The sequence below is a fragment of the Cherax quadricarinatus genome, chromosome 65, assembly GCF_038502225.1.
Source record: "Cherax quadricarinatus isolate ZL_2023a chromosome 65, ASM3850222v1, whole genome shotgun sequence".
NCBI classification, from domain to species: domain Eukaryota; kingdom Metazoa; phylum Arthropoda; class Malacostraca; order Decapoda; family Parastacidae; genus Cherax; species Cherax quadricarinatus.
This window is the reverse complement of record NC_091356.1, coordinates 15,199,099-15,215,446: the sequence shown is the minus strand read 5'-3', so window position 1 is coordinate 15,215,446 and position 16,348 is coordinate 15,199,099. Positions and strand designations below refer to the sequence as shown.

The window sequence follows — 16,348 nt, the reverse complement described above, 5'->3', positions numbered from 1 at the left end:
CACCATACACCTGCAACATCTGCCACATTGCCCCCCTATCCACCCTGTCATATGCCTTTTCCAAATCCATAAATGCCACAAAGACCTCTTTAGCCTTATCTAAATACTGTTCACTTATATGTTTCACTGTAAACACCTGGTCCACACACCCCCTACCTTTCCTAAAGCCTCCTTGTTCATCTGCTATCCTATTCTCCGTCTTACTCTTAATTCTTTCAATAATAACTCTACCATACACTTTACCAGGTATACTCAACAGACTTATCCCCCTATAATTTTTGCACTCTCTTTTGTCCCCTTTGCCTTTATACAAAGGAACTATGCATGCTCTCTGCCAATCCCTAGGTACCTTACCCTTTTCCATACATTTATTAAATAATTGCACCAACCACTCCAAAACTATATCCCCACCTGCTTTTAACATTTCTATCTTTATCCCATCAATCCTGGCTGCCTTACCCCCTTTCATTTTTACCTACTGCCTCACGAACTTTCCCCACACTCACAACTGGCTCTTCCTCACTCCTACAAGATGTTAATCCTCCTTGCCCTATACACGAAATCACAGCTTCCCTATCTTCATCAACATTTAACAATTCCTCAAAATATTCCCTCCATCTTCCCAATACCTCTAACTCTCCATTTAATAACTCTCCTCTCCTATTTTTAACTGACAAATCCATTTGTTCTCTAGGCTTCCTTAACTTGTTTATCTCACTCCAAAACTTTTTCTTATTTTCAACAAAATTTGTTGATAACATCTCACCCACTCTCTCATTTGCTCTCTTTTTACATTGCTTCACCACTCTCTTAACCTCTCTCTTTTTCTCCATATACTCTTCCCTCCTTGCATCACTTCTACTTTGTAAAAATTTCTCATATGCTAACTTTTTCTCCTTTACTATTCTCTTTACATCATCATTCCACCAATCGCTCCTCTTCCCTCCCGCACCCACTTTCCTGTAACCACAAACTTCTGCTGAACACTCTAACACTACATTTTTAAACCTACCCCATACCTCTTCGATCCCATTGCCTATGCTCTCATTAGCCCATCTATCCTCCAATAGCTGTTTATATCTTGCCCTAACTGCCTCCTCTTTTAGTTTATAAACCTTCACCTCTCTCTTCCCTGATGCTACTATTCTCCTTGTATCCCATCTACCTTTTACTCTCAGTGTAGCTACAACTAGAAAGTGATCTGATATATCTGTGGCCCCTCTATAAACATGTACATCCTGAAGTCTACTCAACAGTCTTTTATCTACCAATACATAATCCAACAAACTACTGTCATTTCGCCCTACATCATATCTTGTATACTTATTTATCCTCTTTTTCTTAAAATATGTATTACCTATAACTAAACCCCTTTCTATACAAAGTTCAATCAAAGGGCTCCCATTATCATTTACACCTGGCACCCCAAACTTACCTACCACACCCTCTCTAAAAGTTTCTCCTACTTTAGCATTCAGGTCCCCTACCACAATTACTCTCTCACTTGGTTCAAAGGCTCCTATACATTCACTTAACATCTCCCAAAATCTCTCTCTCTCCTCTACATTCCTCTCTTCTCCAGGTGCATACACGCTTATTATGACCCGCTTTTCGCATCCAGCCTTTACTTTAATCCACATAATTCTTGAATTTACACATTTGATCCTACTGTATCTTAAACTCTGGTTGCTGGTGCTTGTTAATTTTAAGATATGTGGAGAGGACTGATGTGATCCTACTAGGCTAATTGGATGTAGTGAGGTCTATAATAATACTCATGCAGCTAAAACAGTTAAGAAAACTAACTTTCCCTTGCCTTAAATTCTTGTTGTTGGCGCTTGTTGACATATGTGTTGTCGATAAGAGGAATAAACAAACTACTAACAATTCACTGAAGCTTGGGTAAAATAAATAATAGGTTGGACAAATATATGAATGAGGAGGGTTAGATACGAGAAGGACCTACCTAGGGAGAAACCTTCTGAGCTGTAGTGCTCCCCTATTCTATTTGTATATAACATATAACATGCATGTGTATGTTAGATAGGAGTGAATGGGGACAAGTGGTTTTTGGGACTGACAAGATGTTGGAGTGTGAGCAGAGTACAGTAGGGCCCCGCTTTATGGCGTTTTGCTTTACGGCGTTCCGCTAATATGGTAATTTCAAATTATGACCAAAACTCTCTATACAGCTCCCACCCACCTGACTTTCTAATACGGTCACCATGCCACACCCTATTTGTTTACATTCTATGTGAGATCTGTAAGCACTAAGTCTCTCCATTATGTCTGGAAACTCCAAAATTTCAAGTGTTTTTAAAAGTTATTTCATATTTTATATATACTCTGATAATTATTCTTATGTATACCTGTACCTAAATAAACTTACACACTGTGCTAGCGTGCAGGTACACATTAAAATCAGTAAGAGTGTCTTATGTCTCGAGACACCACATTAGTAATGATGATGATGATGATAATAATCACCGAGTCTCATTAAATGTCATATATTATGTTAATATACATATTTTCATTAATCCATCTATGATGAGTAACTGTAGAAAATTATTCCTTTTGTATGTAAGTTTATTCAGGTATACACAAATACAGTTACAAAGATTATCATACATAGCAGCATATGTGTAAAGTACCTAGGATAACCCCAAAAAAAGTCTGTGATTTATATCAAGAAGTGTAAGCAACAGAAGTTCAGTGGTTATATTACAGCTTTATACATCATTAGTAAGACCTCACCTAGATTATGCAGCCCAGTTCTGGTCTTCATATTACAGAATCGACATAAATTCATTAGAAAACATTCAGCATAGAATGACTAAATTAATACATAGCATTAGAAATCTTCCTTATGAAGAAAGATTGAAGACCCTTAAATTACATTCACTTGTTTGATGAAGAATGAGGGGAGACATGATCGAAGTGTACGAGTGGAAGATGGGTATTAATAAAGGTGATATAGATAAGGTCTTGAGGATATCTCTCCAAGAGAGAACCCGCAGTAATGGATTCAAATTAGACAAGTTTAGATTTAGAAAGGATATAGGAAAGTGCATGTATTGGTTTGGAAATAGGGTAGTTGATGAGTGGAACAGTCTACCTAGTTGGGTTACTGAGGCTAAAACCTTGGGTAGTTTCAAATTTAGGTTGGATAAATACATGAGTGAGAGGGTTTGGATTTGAGTGGGACTTGCATATGAGTGGATAGGGTTAACAGAGCTTATTTCTTGGGTGGCATTGAAAATTGGTTGGGCAAATGTTTTGTTAGTTGGATGGATTGTAAAGGACCTGCCTAGTATGGGCCAACAGGCATGCTGCAGTGTTCCTCCTTTCTTATGTTCTTATTTCCATTGCCTTCACTCAGAGCTTCATTTCTTTTAAAAATTGTGTTACATGAGAATGGGAGTGTTGTTCTTTATTTATTCTACAGTATCAATGTAGACACAACTTGTACACAATGTAACTTGTACACAAACCAGACATGTAGACTTCGTTTGTTTACAAAACTTGTGTTCGCCTAGTTTGTTTACATAACTCTGTGCCTGTCCTCCCTCATGTACTCATTCTCTCTCTCCCTCTCTCATTTATTTGTTTCATCTCGTTTACTCACCTCTGACTCTACATTAAGACTACAAATATTTTAAGGTAAGTAATGAGTGTACTATATGTGTAATTTACTTTTTTATTGTTTTTTAATGCCTAGTTCTATTGCTAACTTAGCATATGTTAGTGTAAACTTGTTATCCAGTATTTATATGCATTTATAAGTGGAAAAAAGGGTGTTCCACCTTACAGCAATTTCCACTTTATGGCGGTAGCCTGGAACCTAACCTGCCATATAAATGAGGCCCTACTGTAATAGTTTGTTAAGAGATTCAGCAAAACCAGTTGGTGAGACTCAAGTCCTGGAGGTGGGAAGTACAATGCCTGCACTTTAAAGGAGGGGTTTGATATATTGGCTGTTTGGAGTGATATCTAAACTGTTATATCTGGGCACCTCTGCAAAGACAGTGATCATGTGTAAATGATGGTAAAAGTGTTGAATGATGGTGAAAGTGTTTCTTTTTTTGGGTCACCCTGCCTAGGTGGGAGATGGCTGAAGTGTTGAAAAAAAATAATATAACATGCTGTTGGAGCATGAGCAAGGTAACAATTTATGAAGGGATTCAGGGACACTGGTTAGCCGGACTTGAGTCCTGGAGGTAGGAAGTACAGCGTTTGCACTCTGAAGGAGAGTTGTTTTGATATGACATTTCAGAATGTAATCTGAAATGTGATATCAGCACAATTCGGACAAGTCAGTGATTGAATAAATGACTGTGAATGTATTCCCTTTCTTGAGTCATCTTACCTTGGAGACAATCATTGAGGAAAAAAATATTGGAGACCTGAATAAATGCATCATGTGTAGATTATGAGATCAATCTCATGTATGATCCAACAAGCACTTTCTTATTAATTTGATATAGTTTTAGCATTTTAGATTATTTACTATTACATGTAAACAGTAAAACTTTCCTGTATAAAATATTTTCTAGCTTGGCTATCTCACCTGCCTTGAAAGGAGATGCAAGATTAAATAGCTTGTTCAATGAGGTAGCACAAGTACTTTGAAAAGAATTGAGAGCTGTGGCATCCCTTGTTTAACTCTTAAACTGTCCAAACGTAGATCTATGTTTTTTCAACATTTGAAAGCATGTAAAAAAAGTAGAATTTTTTTTTTTTTTACATTTGAAAACGTGTAAAAAACGTTGATCTACTTTTTTTTTTGTTATATTTGAAAATATGTAAAAAAAACGTAGATCTACTTTTGGAGCATTATGCATGTGAACGTAGATCTGCTTGGACAGTTTAAGGGTTAACAGGTTCTCATAATTCACTCAAGCAGTGACTTGGTCAAAACTATAACTGATGTACTAAATGTTGAAAATGGTATAAAATACCAACAAGTTGATGAGTAAGACATGTGCAACAGTTTGCTATCTTTATTGATGAAATGCTTTTCCTACACATTAGGCTTCTTCAGTCAAATACAGAGGCAAAAGGTGTAGTAGAGAAGTAAGGATGATGAAATCAGTCCATCAACCTTGGAGAAATAGTATCTGAGGTGGTCAGTACTTCAGACCATGGAGCTGAACTCTTCTCCAGGCTGAGGGACTGACAAACCTTAGATACTATTTCTCCAAGGTTGATGGACTGATTTCATCATCCTTACTTCACTACTACACCTGCTGCCTCTGTATTTGACTGAAGATTATTATTATTATAATCAAGGGGGAAGCGCTAAACCCGGAGGATTATACAGCGCCTGGGGGGGGATGTGGAAGGCATTCAGGCTTAATTCGGGGAACTGGAGCACAGATCCAATTCCCTAAATCAAGAGCCCCTCACCAACATCAAGGAACCTTCCTTGAGGGGGGATTTGACTGAAGAAACTTACTGTGTAGCAAAATGTTTCAACAATAAAGATACCAAGCTGCTGCTGTACTGTACTTTTTAACACATAAACGGTCCAAATATATATATACGTTTTTTCAACGTTTGAAAGTATGTAAAAAAAGTAGATCTTCTTTTTTGATCTACTTTTTTTTTTGTTATATTTGAAAATATGTAAAAAAGACGTAGATCTACTTTTGTAGCACTACACATGTGAACGTAGATCTGCTTGGACCGTTAAGATAAGATAAGATAAGATTTCGTTCGGATTTTTAACCCCGGAGGGTTAGCCACCCAGGATAACCCAAGAAAGTCAGTGCGTCATCGAGGACTGTCTAACTTATTTCCATTGGGGTCCTTAATCTTGTCCCCCAGGATGCGACCCACACCAGTCGACTAACACCCAGGTACCTATTTGCTGCTAGGTGAACAGGACAACAGGTGTAAGGAAACGTGTCGAAATGTTTCCACCCGCCGGGAATCGAACCCGGGCCCTCCGTGTGTGAAGCGGGAGCTTTAGCCACCGCTTCACACACGAGTTAAATGTTAAGTAATCCAACATTATTATTCCTAAATCGTTTTTCTAATAAACTTCATGACACATTCTCGCAAGACAGTAAATGAATTAACAGTAATGAATGTTTCTTTCTTTTTTGAGAAATGTCACATGTACAAAAATAAATTTAATGAAATGACCTTTTACCTACCTGCACCTCAGTCCCCAGCTGTTCAGCGATGAATCTCTCCAGCGATGCCAAGTCTCTTGGGCCTCGATATTTTACACCATTCTGTATCCCCTTGGTGAAGAGTTTTAACCTAAAAATGTTATTCACTTTAACTTAATAAAATCATTTGCTTTTATTACAAAACACTGATGTTTGTTTAGTTTGTTTAGTTTGTTAGTTTGTTGATGTTTGTTGGTTTAGAAAGACACGTAAGCAAACACTATGACATATTTATTAGAAAACGTTTCGGTCCTGGGACCTTGATCACTTCTAACATACAGAGATAGAAAGACATTATATATATATAGGCAGAGAGTGAGGTGTGAGTGACGCACGATGACCTGAAGAATGTCATGTTGGGATGAGGACGGGTAGACAATGAAATCACGTGACTCCTGTGTTGTTGGGTTGGTGGTGCTTAAGTATCATGTATGCCAATGTTTTTGAAATTTTGTAGTTTCCAGTGTTACGTTCTATAGTGTCGGTGACTGCGATTAGTGAGGCTTCTAGGCACCATCGGCATCTGAGGTCTGGTTCGGTGAGAATGAGTTGTGCCTCATTCCAGTTCATCAAATGCTCCATAGAGTATCTGTGGAGGACACAGGCGTACCTTACATCGTCTCTCTTAGAGGCATCTCGATGCTCATTCAGGCGGACTGCAAGATTTCTGCCTGTCTCGTGGATTCTGTCCCAAGAAATATGTAGGCGAGACAGGCAGAGATCTTGCAGTCCGCCTGAACGAGCATCGAAATGCCTCTAACAGAGACGATGTAAGGTACGCCTGTGTCCTCCACAGAGACTCCACGGGGCATTTGATGAACTGAAATGAGGCACAACTCATTCTCACCGAACCAGACCTCAGACGACGACGGTGCCAAGAAGTCTCACTAATCGCCATCACCGACACTATAGAACGTAACACTGGAAACTACAAAATTTCAAAAACATTGACATACATGATACTTAAGCACCACCAACCCAACAACACAGGAGTCACGTGATTTCATCATCTACCCATCCTCATCCCAACATGACATTCCTCAAGTCACCGTGCATCACTCACACCTCACTCTCCGCCTATATATATAATGTCTTTCTATCTCTGTATGTTAGAAGTGATCAAGGTCCCAGGACCGAAATGTTTTCTAATAAATATGTCATAGTGTTTGCTTACGTGTCTTTCTAAACCACTGATGGAGTTGTACTGTATATATATTCAACATAATTTCCCGAAGTAAATAATAGACAAAATTTAAAAAATTAAATTTAATTGTATCTGTCATTTGAAGAAATTTAAATTAAACAAAATTTCATCAAGAAAAGCATAATGAAGCTCTATTTAGCTACTTTCATTTTTTATTAAAATTTGTCACTCTACAATACAATAATACAAAATATATTCTTTGCAAACCCTTGCAATGTAACAAGCCAATTTATAAATGGAAAATAAGCATTAGGGAAAAGTAGACCAGACATCAAATTCCTTTAGTTACTGAAAATCATGTCCTGGCCAAGTTGAAAGTCCATTAATTCCACTTAAGCATCTATAATTAAGCTTTCATAGATAACATGCAGAATCCTTATAAGTATGTTATCTGTTATAGTTCTGGGGATCATCTCTCCCAGCCTCTTATATTGGAAAGAAAATATTATGTGAGATAGATAAGATCAGCAGTCCTGCCAGAGTGCAAAATGTTTAAAAGGCTTCTATTCACCTTCTTATAACAATGTAACTCACACAATACACAAATGAAATCGAAGGTAGTGAAAAAATGCCAAAAAAATGAGGAATAAGGGGAAATGTGAGAACTAATTACAATGTGTTGATAGTACATCTGTGGGGTCTATCAGCACCAGCATACAGGCAGGCCCCGCTTTACAGCACATCGCTTTGCGACACTTTGCTAATACAGCGGTTTTTTAATTATACCCATTCTTCATTCATTCAGACTTACTACAGTAAATATATTTACCACTCACTATGAGCTAAGGATGAAAATATTTGAAGGTGAGTGGTGCAATGAGGTATATGTGGAGACAAAAAAACGTTATCTATGGAGGCAAAGAAGGGAATGTATGAAAGTATAAGAGTACCAACATTCTTATATGGGTGTGAAGCTTGGGTTGTGAATGCAGCAGCGAGGAGGTAGTTGGAGGCAGTGGAGATGTCCTGTCTAAGGGCAATGTGTGGTGTAAATATTATGCAGAAAATTCGGAGTGTGGAAATTAGGTGTGGAGTTAATAAAAGTATTAGTCAGAGGGCTGAAGAGGGGTTGTTGAGGTGGTTTGGTCATTTGGAGAGAATGGATCAAAGTAGAATGACATAGAGAGCATTTAAATCAGTAGGGGAAGGAAGGCGGGGTACGGGTCGTCCTCGAAAAGGTTGGAAGGAAGGGGTAAGGAAGGTTTTGTGGGCGAGGGGTTTGGACTTCCAGCAGGCGTGCACGAGCGTGTTCGATAGGAGTGAATGGAGATGAATGGTATTTGGGACCTGACGATCTGTTGGAGTGTGAGCAGGGTAATATTTAGTGAAGGGATTCAGGGAAACTGGTTATTTTTATATAGCCGGACGTGAGTCCTGGAAACGGGAAGTACAATGCCTGCACTCTAAAGGAGGGTTTTGGGATATTGGCAGTTTTGGAGGGATATGTTGTGTATCTTTATATGTATATGCTTCTAAACTGTTGTGTTCTGAGCACCTCTGCAAAAACAGTGATTATGTGTGAGTGAGATGAAAGTGTTGAATGATGATGAAAGTATTTTCTTTTTGGGGATTTTTCTTTTTGGGTCACCCTGCCTCGGTGGGAGACAGCCGACTTGTTAAAAAAAAAGAAAAAAAAAAAGTAACGTGTGTACTGTATATGCCTTTTTTTAGGCCTAGTTCTATTGCTCACTTAATATATGATAATGAAAAAGGCTATAATTCTCTTTACAGTAATTTCCGCTTTACAGTGGTAGCCCGGAACCTAACCTGCTGTGTAAGTGAGGCCCTCCTGCACTGAGATAAGATAAAAGAAACAATTACTGTATAACTCTCTGATATGGTTAGGAAAACTTTATCAAGGGTAAATATGCACAAGGATGCTAAAAGATGACTTTGAACCTTACAACAGCAAACCTGGATGGATGCAAAGTACTGAATTTATTTGTAATTATGATGCTTAACATATGACCAATATAAAGTGAATAACAAGTCCAGATATCGGAATGTGTGAAAATAAGTGTGTAAGTAAGAATCCAAGCCATGATTGTCCATTTGTATTCACCATCCTTGTAGGCCATGATATTTGTCCCATTAAAAATTTTCTTGACCATAATGCAATTTGTCTCACGTAGGGTATCCTGTGACATCTTGCGAAGAGCAGAGAGCAGTGTGCTGAGTACAATCTACCTTGCCCACTACAATCTCTGCCTTCTCAGTATTGTACTTCTTGCCTAAGTCATCCCATGTTGGACTCAACCGCTTGCAGTGGCCACACCTAGAAAGAAGTCCACTATGAATTAAGTCATAAAAGCAATAAATCATCTCTACAATTTGACAATACCCAGGAACCTGTTTACCAAGCCTTGTTGGATGTCAAAATTAAATATTGCCCATCTGGTCAATTAGGATATCAGCTACTGGCAGCATTTAATTAAAACAGTAATCTACTACTGTATGATTATTACATTCGGGGGTCCTGATTCAAGGAATTGGAACACAGTTCAACTCCTTAGATAAAGAGCCCCTCACCAGAATTAAGGAACCTTCCTTGAGGGGGAAACAGTAATCTAAAAAGTGTAGTTAATAATCCAATTCATGTTTTCATTTTCAAGTATGGGAGTTATGAGTCATTTATCATCCTGTTAGTATCCCAAAATTCTGCCCATAGATCTTCCCCAGGATGCAACCCATAAAAGTCACACAACCCACAGGTAACAGGAGTAGCAGGTATAAGCAAGCTAGTTAGTTTATTTAGGCAATGTACACAAAAGAACAATTATCGTACAGTGTAAATTACCTAGGATAACCCAAAAAAAGTCAGTGACCTAATAATCATAACACTATCTTTATTTCTAAAAGTACATGTACAAGGTATACAGTCCTAGCTGACATCAATGACATACTACTACTCGGCAGGCCCGGTGGCCTGGTGGCTAAAGCTCCCGCTTCACACACGGAGGGCCCGGGTTCGATTCCCGGCGGGTGGAAACATTTCGACACGTTTCCTTACACCTGTTGTCCTGTTCACCTAGCAGCAAATAGGTACCTGGGTGTTAGTCGACTGGTGTGGGTCGCATCCTGGGGGACAAGATTAAGGACCCCAATGGAAATAAGTTAGACAGTCCTCGATGACGCACTGACTTTCTTGGGTTATCCTGGGTGGCTAACCCTCCGGGGTTAAAAATCCGAACAAAATCTTATCTTACTACATAGAAAGCTGCTTGTTATGCAGACCATTTCTGGCAAATTAAGTCAGTTTTGTCCCAGGATGTGACCCACACCAGTCGACTAACACTCAGGTACCCATTTTATTGATGAGGAACAGAGACAACCGGTGTAAAGAAACACTCCCAATATTTCTACCCTCGCCGGGAATCAAACCTGGATCCTCACCATGCGAAGCAAGAGCTTTAGCCACCAGGCCACGGTGGCCCGTGGCCTGGTGTTGATCTGGATCTTTCCAGCCAAGAGCCGAATACTATACCACCGAACTACTAGGTACTGTACCTGTGTTTTACCGAGATACGCTGTAGTCAGGAAAATTTACAAATATTTTAATGACAGTAGTATAAATCTGTATAATGGTTCTGAGGCAAATAGATGTAGACATATTATATTGGTACACTACATAGGTTTAACCCAGGATAATACAATAAACACAGTGACTAAATTTCATTGGGGTCCTCTCAATATGTGTAACAAAGTAGGCATACATGTGAAAACCTGAAGGAATTTATTATATTTTAATTAGGAAGAAGTGTTGAACACAAAGGGGAAAAATAAATGGTTAAAGATTAAAACTGCTCCTCAGCCATTACAGTTTGAATTGAACAATGTAGCATTAAGCTGTTTTACAGTCGTGATATTTTGCTGTGAAAATGGTAAAATATATAACATATGAAACCTACTTAAGCCAACCTAAAATAACTCAGCATAACTTAATCTTACCCTGCCATCGACTGGGGCATCTTCACTTACATTAGGTCAGACTTGTGTTACTTGTGTCCCATAGCTTGATTGCTAGTGGACTCAACTAACACACTGAGATCCGTGGTTCGATCCCCGGTACAGGTGGAGGCATTAGGACGTTTCCTTAAGACACCTGCTGACCCTGTTCACCTATCAGTAAAATAAGTACAGTGGACCCCCGGTTTACGATCAGCTCCCAATGCAACCAATTATGTAAGTGTATTTATGTAAGTGCGTTTGTATGTGTATGTTTGGGGGTCTGAAATGGACTAATCTAATTCACAATATTCCTTATGGGAACAAATTCGGTCAGTACCGGCACCTGAACATACTTCTGGAATGAAATAATATCATAAACCGGGGGTCCACTGTACTTGGGTGATAGTTGACTGGTGTGGGTCGCATCAAAATTGACCTAATTTACCTGAAATGCTCTGCATAATAAGGGGCTTTCTTGATGTCTGCTAGGCCTGTATACCTTGTACATGTACATGTAGAAATAACGATTATTATTATTATTCAGTGTTGACTGGCTTGGTTAATACGTATTTCCAAAAATAATAATCAGCATAAAAATTACTTGCCTATTCCTTGGTGTATATATGTTGTTTGTATTATAAAATGTATACAAATCTCGAGTAACATTTAAGCATTAAGATTAGTTTGCTTGATATATATTTCATGTAAGTGGCTTTGTTTTGTGCCTAACATTATTACATGTAAACTGCATTATTTGTACAGTATGAAGAAATAAAAATTGTATTATATTATTATTTATGGAACACTAAACCTGTATGGGTTGCACAGTGCCTGATGGGGAGGGGGTAATGGGGGGGCAGTTAATAATGCACAGGATAGCAGGTCCACTTCCTTGGATCAAGACCTTATTGCCTTCAAGGAATCTCCCGAGGGAAGTCATACCATACTTATTATTATATTTAGGGGGAAGAGCTAAATCAGAGGGTGTGTGTGGCATACCTGGAGTATACCTGGAGGGGGTTTTGGGGGTCAACGCCCCTGCAGCCTGGTCATGGGAAACAAGCAGGTTGATAACAAGGACCCCAATGGAAATAAGTCACTTTGGCTTTTTTTTGGGTTATCTTAGGTAATTTAGGCTATGTATAATAATTGTACTCATGTTGACCAGGCGAGCACTAGACGAGCCTGGCCCATGGCCGGGCTCAGAGTAGATATACTCTCGAAATTCTTCAAAGGTATATCAAAGGTATATGTACCTGTGCCTGAACAAAGTTACTGGCATTTTAGGCCTATAATATCAGTTTATTGAGTATATATGAAATTTCTGAAAAAAAGCTTCAAGAACACCTAAATAATTCTCAACAGGTAAAATTTAAAACCCACACTTACCAAGGGGCGAAAAACATAATAAAATGAGGGTTCCCTTGGACAGCTAGAGGGAAAGTGTCAGCAGTGAGTGTGAGTGTGTTAGAGCCATGATCCTCAGTACTCACACTCACCACACTTGTTAACACCAGCAAGTACAACATATTTTAGCAGTTAGTGAGTGTAGAGAAATGGTTGAGTGTAGCCAGGAGGAACAACCAGTTGCAGCAGCAGCAACACACTCAGAGATGGTTGAGTGTAGTCAGGAGGAACAACCAGTTGCAGCAGCAGCACACCCGGGTGTTGTGGAGGCTGCTAGGGAACCCCCCTCCACCACCACCATTCTTCATAGAAAACTTCCATCAACAATCCCAAACTTGTAAATAAGTTAATTTAGGTACAAGTACACATAAGTACAGTTACACAACTTATTATATATATAGTAACATGTGTGTAAATTACCTACGGTAACCCCAGTGGAAATGTCACTTTGACTTTTCTGGATTATCTTAGGTAATCTACACAAATTATTATGTATAATAGTTTATGTAACTATTTATGTGTACCTGTACATGAATAAACTTACTTACTAACCCCCCAAAAAAAGTCAGAGTGATTTATTTCCATTAGGGTTATTGTAATAATAATAATAATAATAATAATAATAATAATAATAATAATAATAATAATAATAATAATCTTTATTTCTACATACAAGGTATACAGTCCCAGCTGACATCAGTAACATACTACTATATAGAAAGCCGCTTGTTATATTGAGCATTTCAGGCACATTAGGTCAGTTTTGTCCCAGGATGCGACCCACACCAGTATACTAACACCTAGGTATCAATTATTACTAATGGGTGAACAGGAGCAGCAGGTGTGACACACCCAGGTACCTACCTACTGCTAGATGAATAGGGGCAGCAGGTGTGACACACCCAGGTACCTACCTACTGCTAGATGAACAGGGGCAGCAGGTGTGATACACCCAGGTACCTACCTACTGCTAGATGAGCAGGGGCAGCAGGTGTGACACACCCAGGTACCTACCTACTGCTAGATGAACAGGGGCAGCAGGTGTGATACACCCAGGTACCTACCTACTGCTAGATGAACAGGGGCAGCAGGTGTGACACACCCAGGTGCCTACCTACTGCTAGATGAACAGGGGCAGCAGGTGTGACACACCCAGGTACCTACCTACTGCTAGATGAACAGGGGCAGCAGGTGTGACAGACCCAGGTACCCAGGAGCTAGGACTCGACCCCTGCAACCACAAATAGGTGAGTACCCAGGTGCCTACCTACTGCTAGATGAATAGGGGCAGCAGGTGTAAGGAAACATGCCCAACGTTTCCACCCATGCAAGGACTAGATCCCGGACCCCTCAGTTTGTGAAATAAGCCAGCACATGAGGAGAGGATACCTGGACCTGGAGTTTACCTGGAGAGAGTTCCGGGGGTCAACGCCCCCGGTTTAATCCGAGAAAGAAAATAGTAGTAGTGATGAGGTAGTAAAGAGTTAGTAGTAGCTGACACACTTGAACAGGAAGCAGAGACAGATGAAAGCCAAAACGGGAGGGAGGAGAAAGGAGCAGTAATAGTCAATCAGTTAACAAGCTTTATTTCACTGTATGCAGTACAGCATAAACACTAAACCAGTAGCAGTAGCACTAGCAGCAGCAGTAGCAACATCAGTAGCAACAGCAATATCAGCAGCAATAGCAACAGCAATAGCAGCAGCAGTAGCAGCAGCAACAGCAGTAGCAGCAGCAGTAGCAGCAGCAGTAGCAGTAGCAGCAGCAGTAACAGCAGCAGTAGCAGCAGCAATAGCAACAGCAATAGCAGCAGCAGTAGCAGCAGCAATAGCAGCAGCAGTAGCAGCAGCAGTAGCAGCAGCAGTAGCAGCAGCAGTAACAGCAGCAATTGCAGCAGCAATAGCAGCAGCAGTAGCAACAGCAGTAGCAGCAGCAATAGCAGCAGCAGTAGCAGCAGCAATAGCAGCAGCAGTAGCAGCAGCAGTAACAGCAGCAATAGCAGCAGCAGTAGCAGCAGCAGTAGCAGCAGCAGTAGCAGCAGCAGTAACAGCAGCAATAGCAGCAGCAGTAGCAGCAGCAGTAGCAGCAGCAATAGCAGCAGCAGTAGCAGCAGCAATAGCAGCAGCAGTAGCAGCAGCAGTAGCAGTAGCAGCAGCAGTAACAGCAGCAGCAATAGCAGCAGCAGTAGCAACAGCAGTAGCAGCAGCAATAGCAGCAGCAGTAGCAGCAGCAGTAGCAGCAGCAGTAGCAGCAGCAGTAGCAGCAGCAGTAGCAGCAGCAGTAGCAGCAGCAGTAGCAGCAGCAATAGCAGCAGCAATAGCAGCAGCAGTAGCAGCAGCAGTAGCAGCAGCAGTAGCAGCAGCAGTAGCAGCAGCAATAGCAGCAGCAGTAGCAGCAGCAATAGCAGCAGCAGTAGCAGCAGCAGTAGCAGCAGCAGTAGCAGCAGCAGTAGCAGCAGCAATAGCAGCAGCAGTAGCAGCAGCAGTAGCAGCAGCAATAGCAGCAGCAGTAGCAGCAGCAATAGCAGCAGCAGTAGCAGCAGCAATAGCAGCAGCAGTAGCAGCAGCAATAGCAGCAGCAGCAGCAGCAGCAGTAGCAGCAGCAGTAACAGCAGCAATAGCAGCAGCAATAGCAGCAGCAGTAGCAGCAGCAGTAGCAGCAGCAGTAACAGCAGCAGTAGCAGCAGCAGTAACAGCAGCAATAGCAGCAGCAGTAACAGCAGCAATAGCAGCAGCAATAGCAGCAGCAGTAGCAGCAGCAGTAGCAGCAGCAGTAACAGCAGCAATAGCAGCAGCAATAGCAGCAGCAGTAACAGCAGCAGTAGCAGCAGCAGTAACAGCAGCAATAGCAGCAGCAGTAACAGCAGCAATAGCAGCAGCAATAGCAGCAGCAGTAGCAGCAGCAGTAACAGCAGCAATAGCAGCAGCAATAGCAGCAGCAATAGCAGCAGCAGTAGCAGCAGCAGTAGCAGCAGCAGTAACAGCAGCAGTAGCAGCAGCAGTAGCAGTAGTAGTTCATAAGAACTAGGTGACAAAAGCACTGCTGAGCTACTGGTTCACAGGCGTAAGAAAAAACCCTTATAATACAAAATTCCCACAAACAAAACCCACTTAGGCAGAAGACAAGAGAGACAATGACAATACCGGAAAGTTTAAGAGGAAGCAAAGATCAGGTCATATCACAAGTGTTCTGAAGTTTAGGGTCTCTGACAGTATAATAATCTGAGAGAGCCATAGTATTCCCTGGATTTAACCCGGAGCCTTGCGATTGTGAACTGAACGAGTTTACCTGGAGACCTGGAGAGAGTTCCGGGGGTCAACGCCCCCGCGGCCCGGTCTGAGACCAGGCCTCCTGGTGGATCAGAGCCTGATCAACCAGGCTGTTGCTGCTGGCTGCACGCAAACCAACATACGAGCCACAGCCCGGCTGATCCGGAACTGACTTTAGGTGCTTGTCCAGTGCCAGCTTGAAGACTGCCAGGGGTCTGTTGGTAATCCCCCTTATGTGTGCTGGGAGGCAGTTGAACAGTCTCGGGCCCCTGACACTTATTGTATGGTCTCTTAACGTGCTAGTGACACCCCTGCTTTTCATTGGGGGGATGGTGCATCGTCTG

At 40.9% G+C, this 16,348-nt stretch overlaps 1 protein-coding gene across 2 annotated transcripts in view; it reads right to left on the bottom strand.

The window, feature by feature from the left end:
• Positions 1-12,989, bottom strand: part of prtp (thioredoxin domain-containing protein pretaporter) — a 54,772-nt gene extending 41,783 nt beyond the window's left edge. Inside the window, exons 1-4 of one of the 2 annotated variants that reach the window (XM_070098974.1) lie at positions 12,941-12,988; positions 12,718-12,883; positions 9,509-9,655; positions 6,159-6,267 (exon numbers count right to left, since the gene is read on the bottom strand). In XM_070098974.1, the coding sequence (XP_069955075.1) occupies positions 6,159-6,267; positions 9,509-9,655; positions 12,718-12,857 (396 nt within the window). In that variant the 5' untranslated portion in view covers positions 12,858-12,883; positions 12,941-12,988. Of the gene's footprint in view, positions 1-6,158; positions 6,268-9,508; positions 9,656-12,717 lie in introns of both variants that reach the window. The other variant, XM_053793829.2, reaches the window with a different exon arrangement.
• Positions 12,990-16,348: the final 3,359 nt, after the last annotated feature.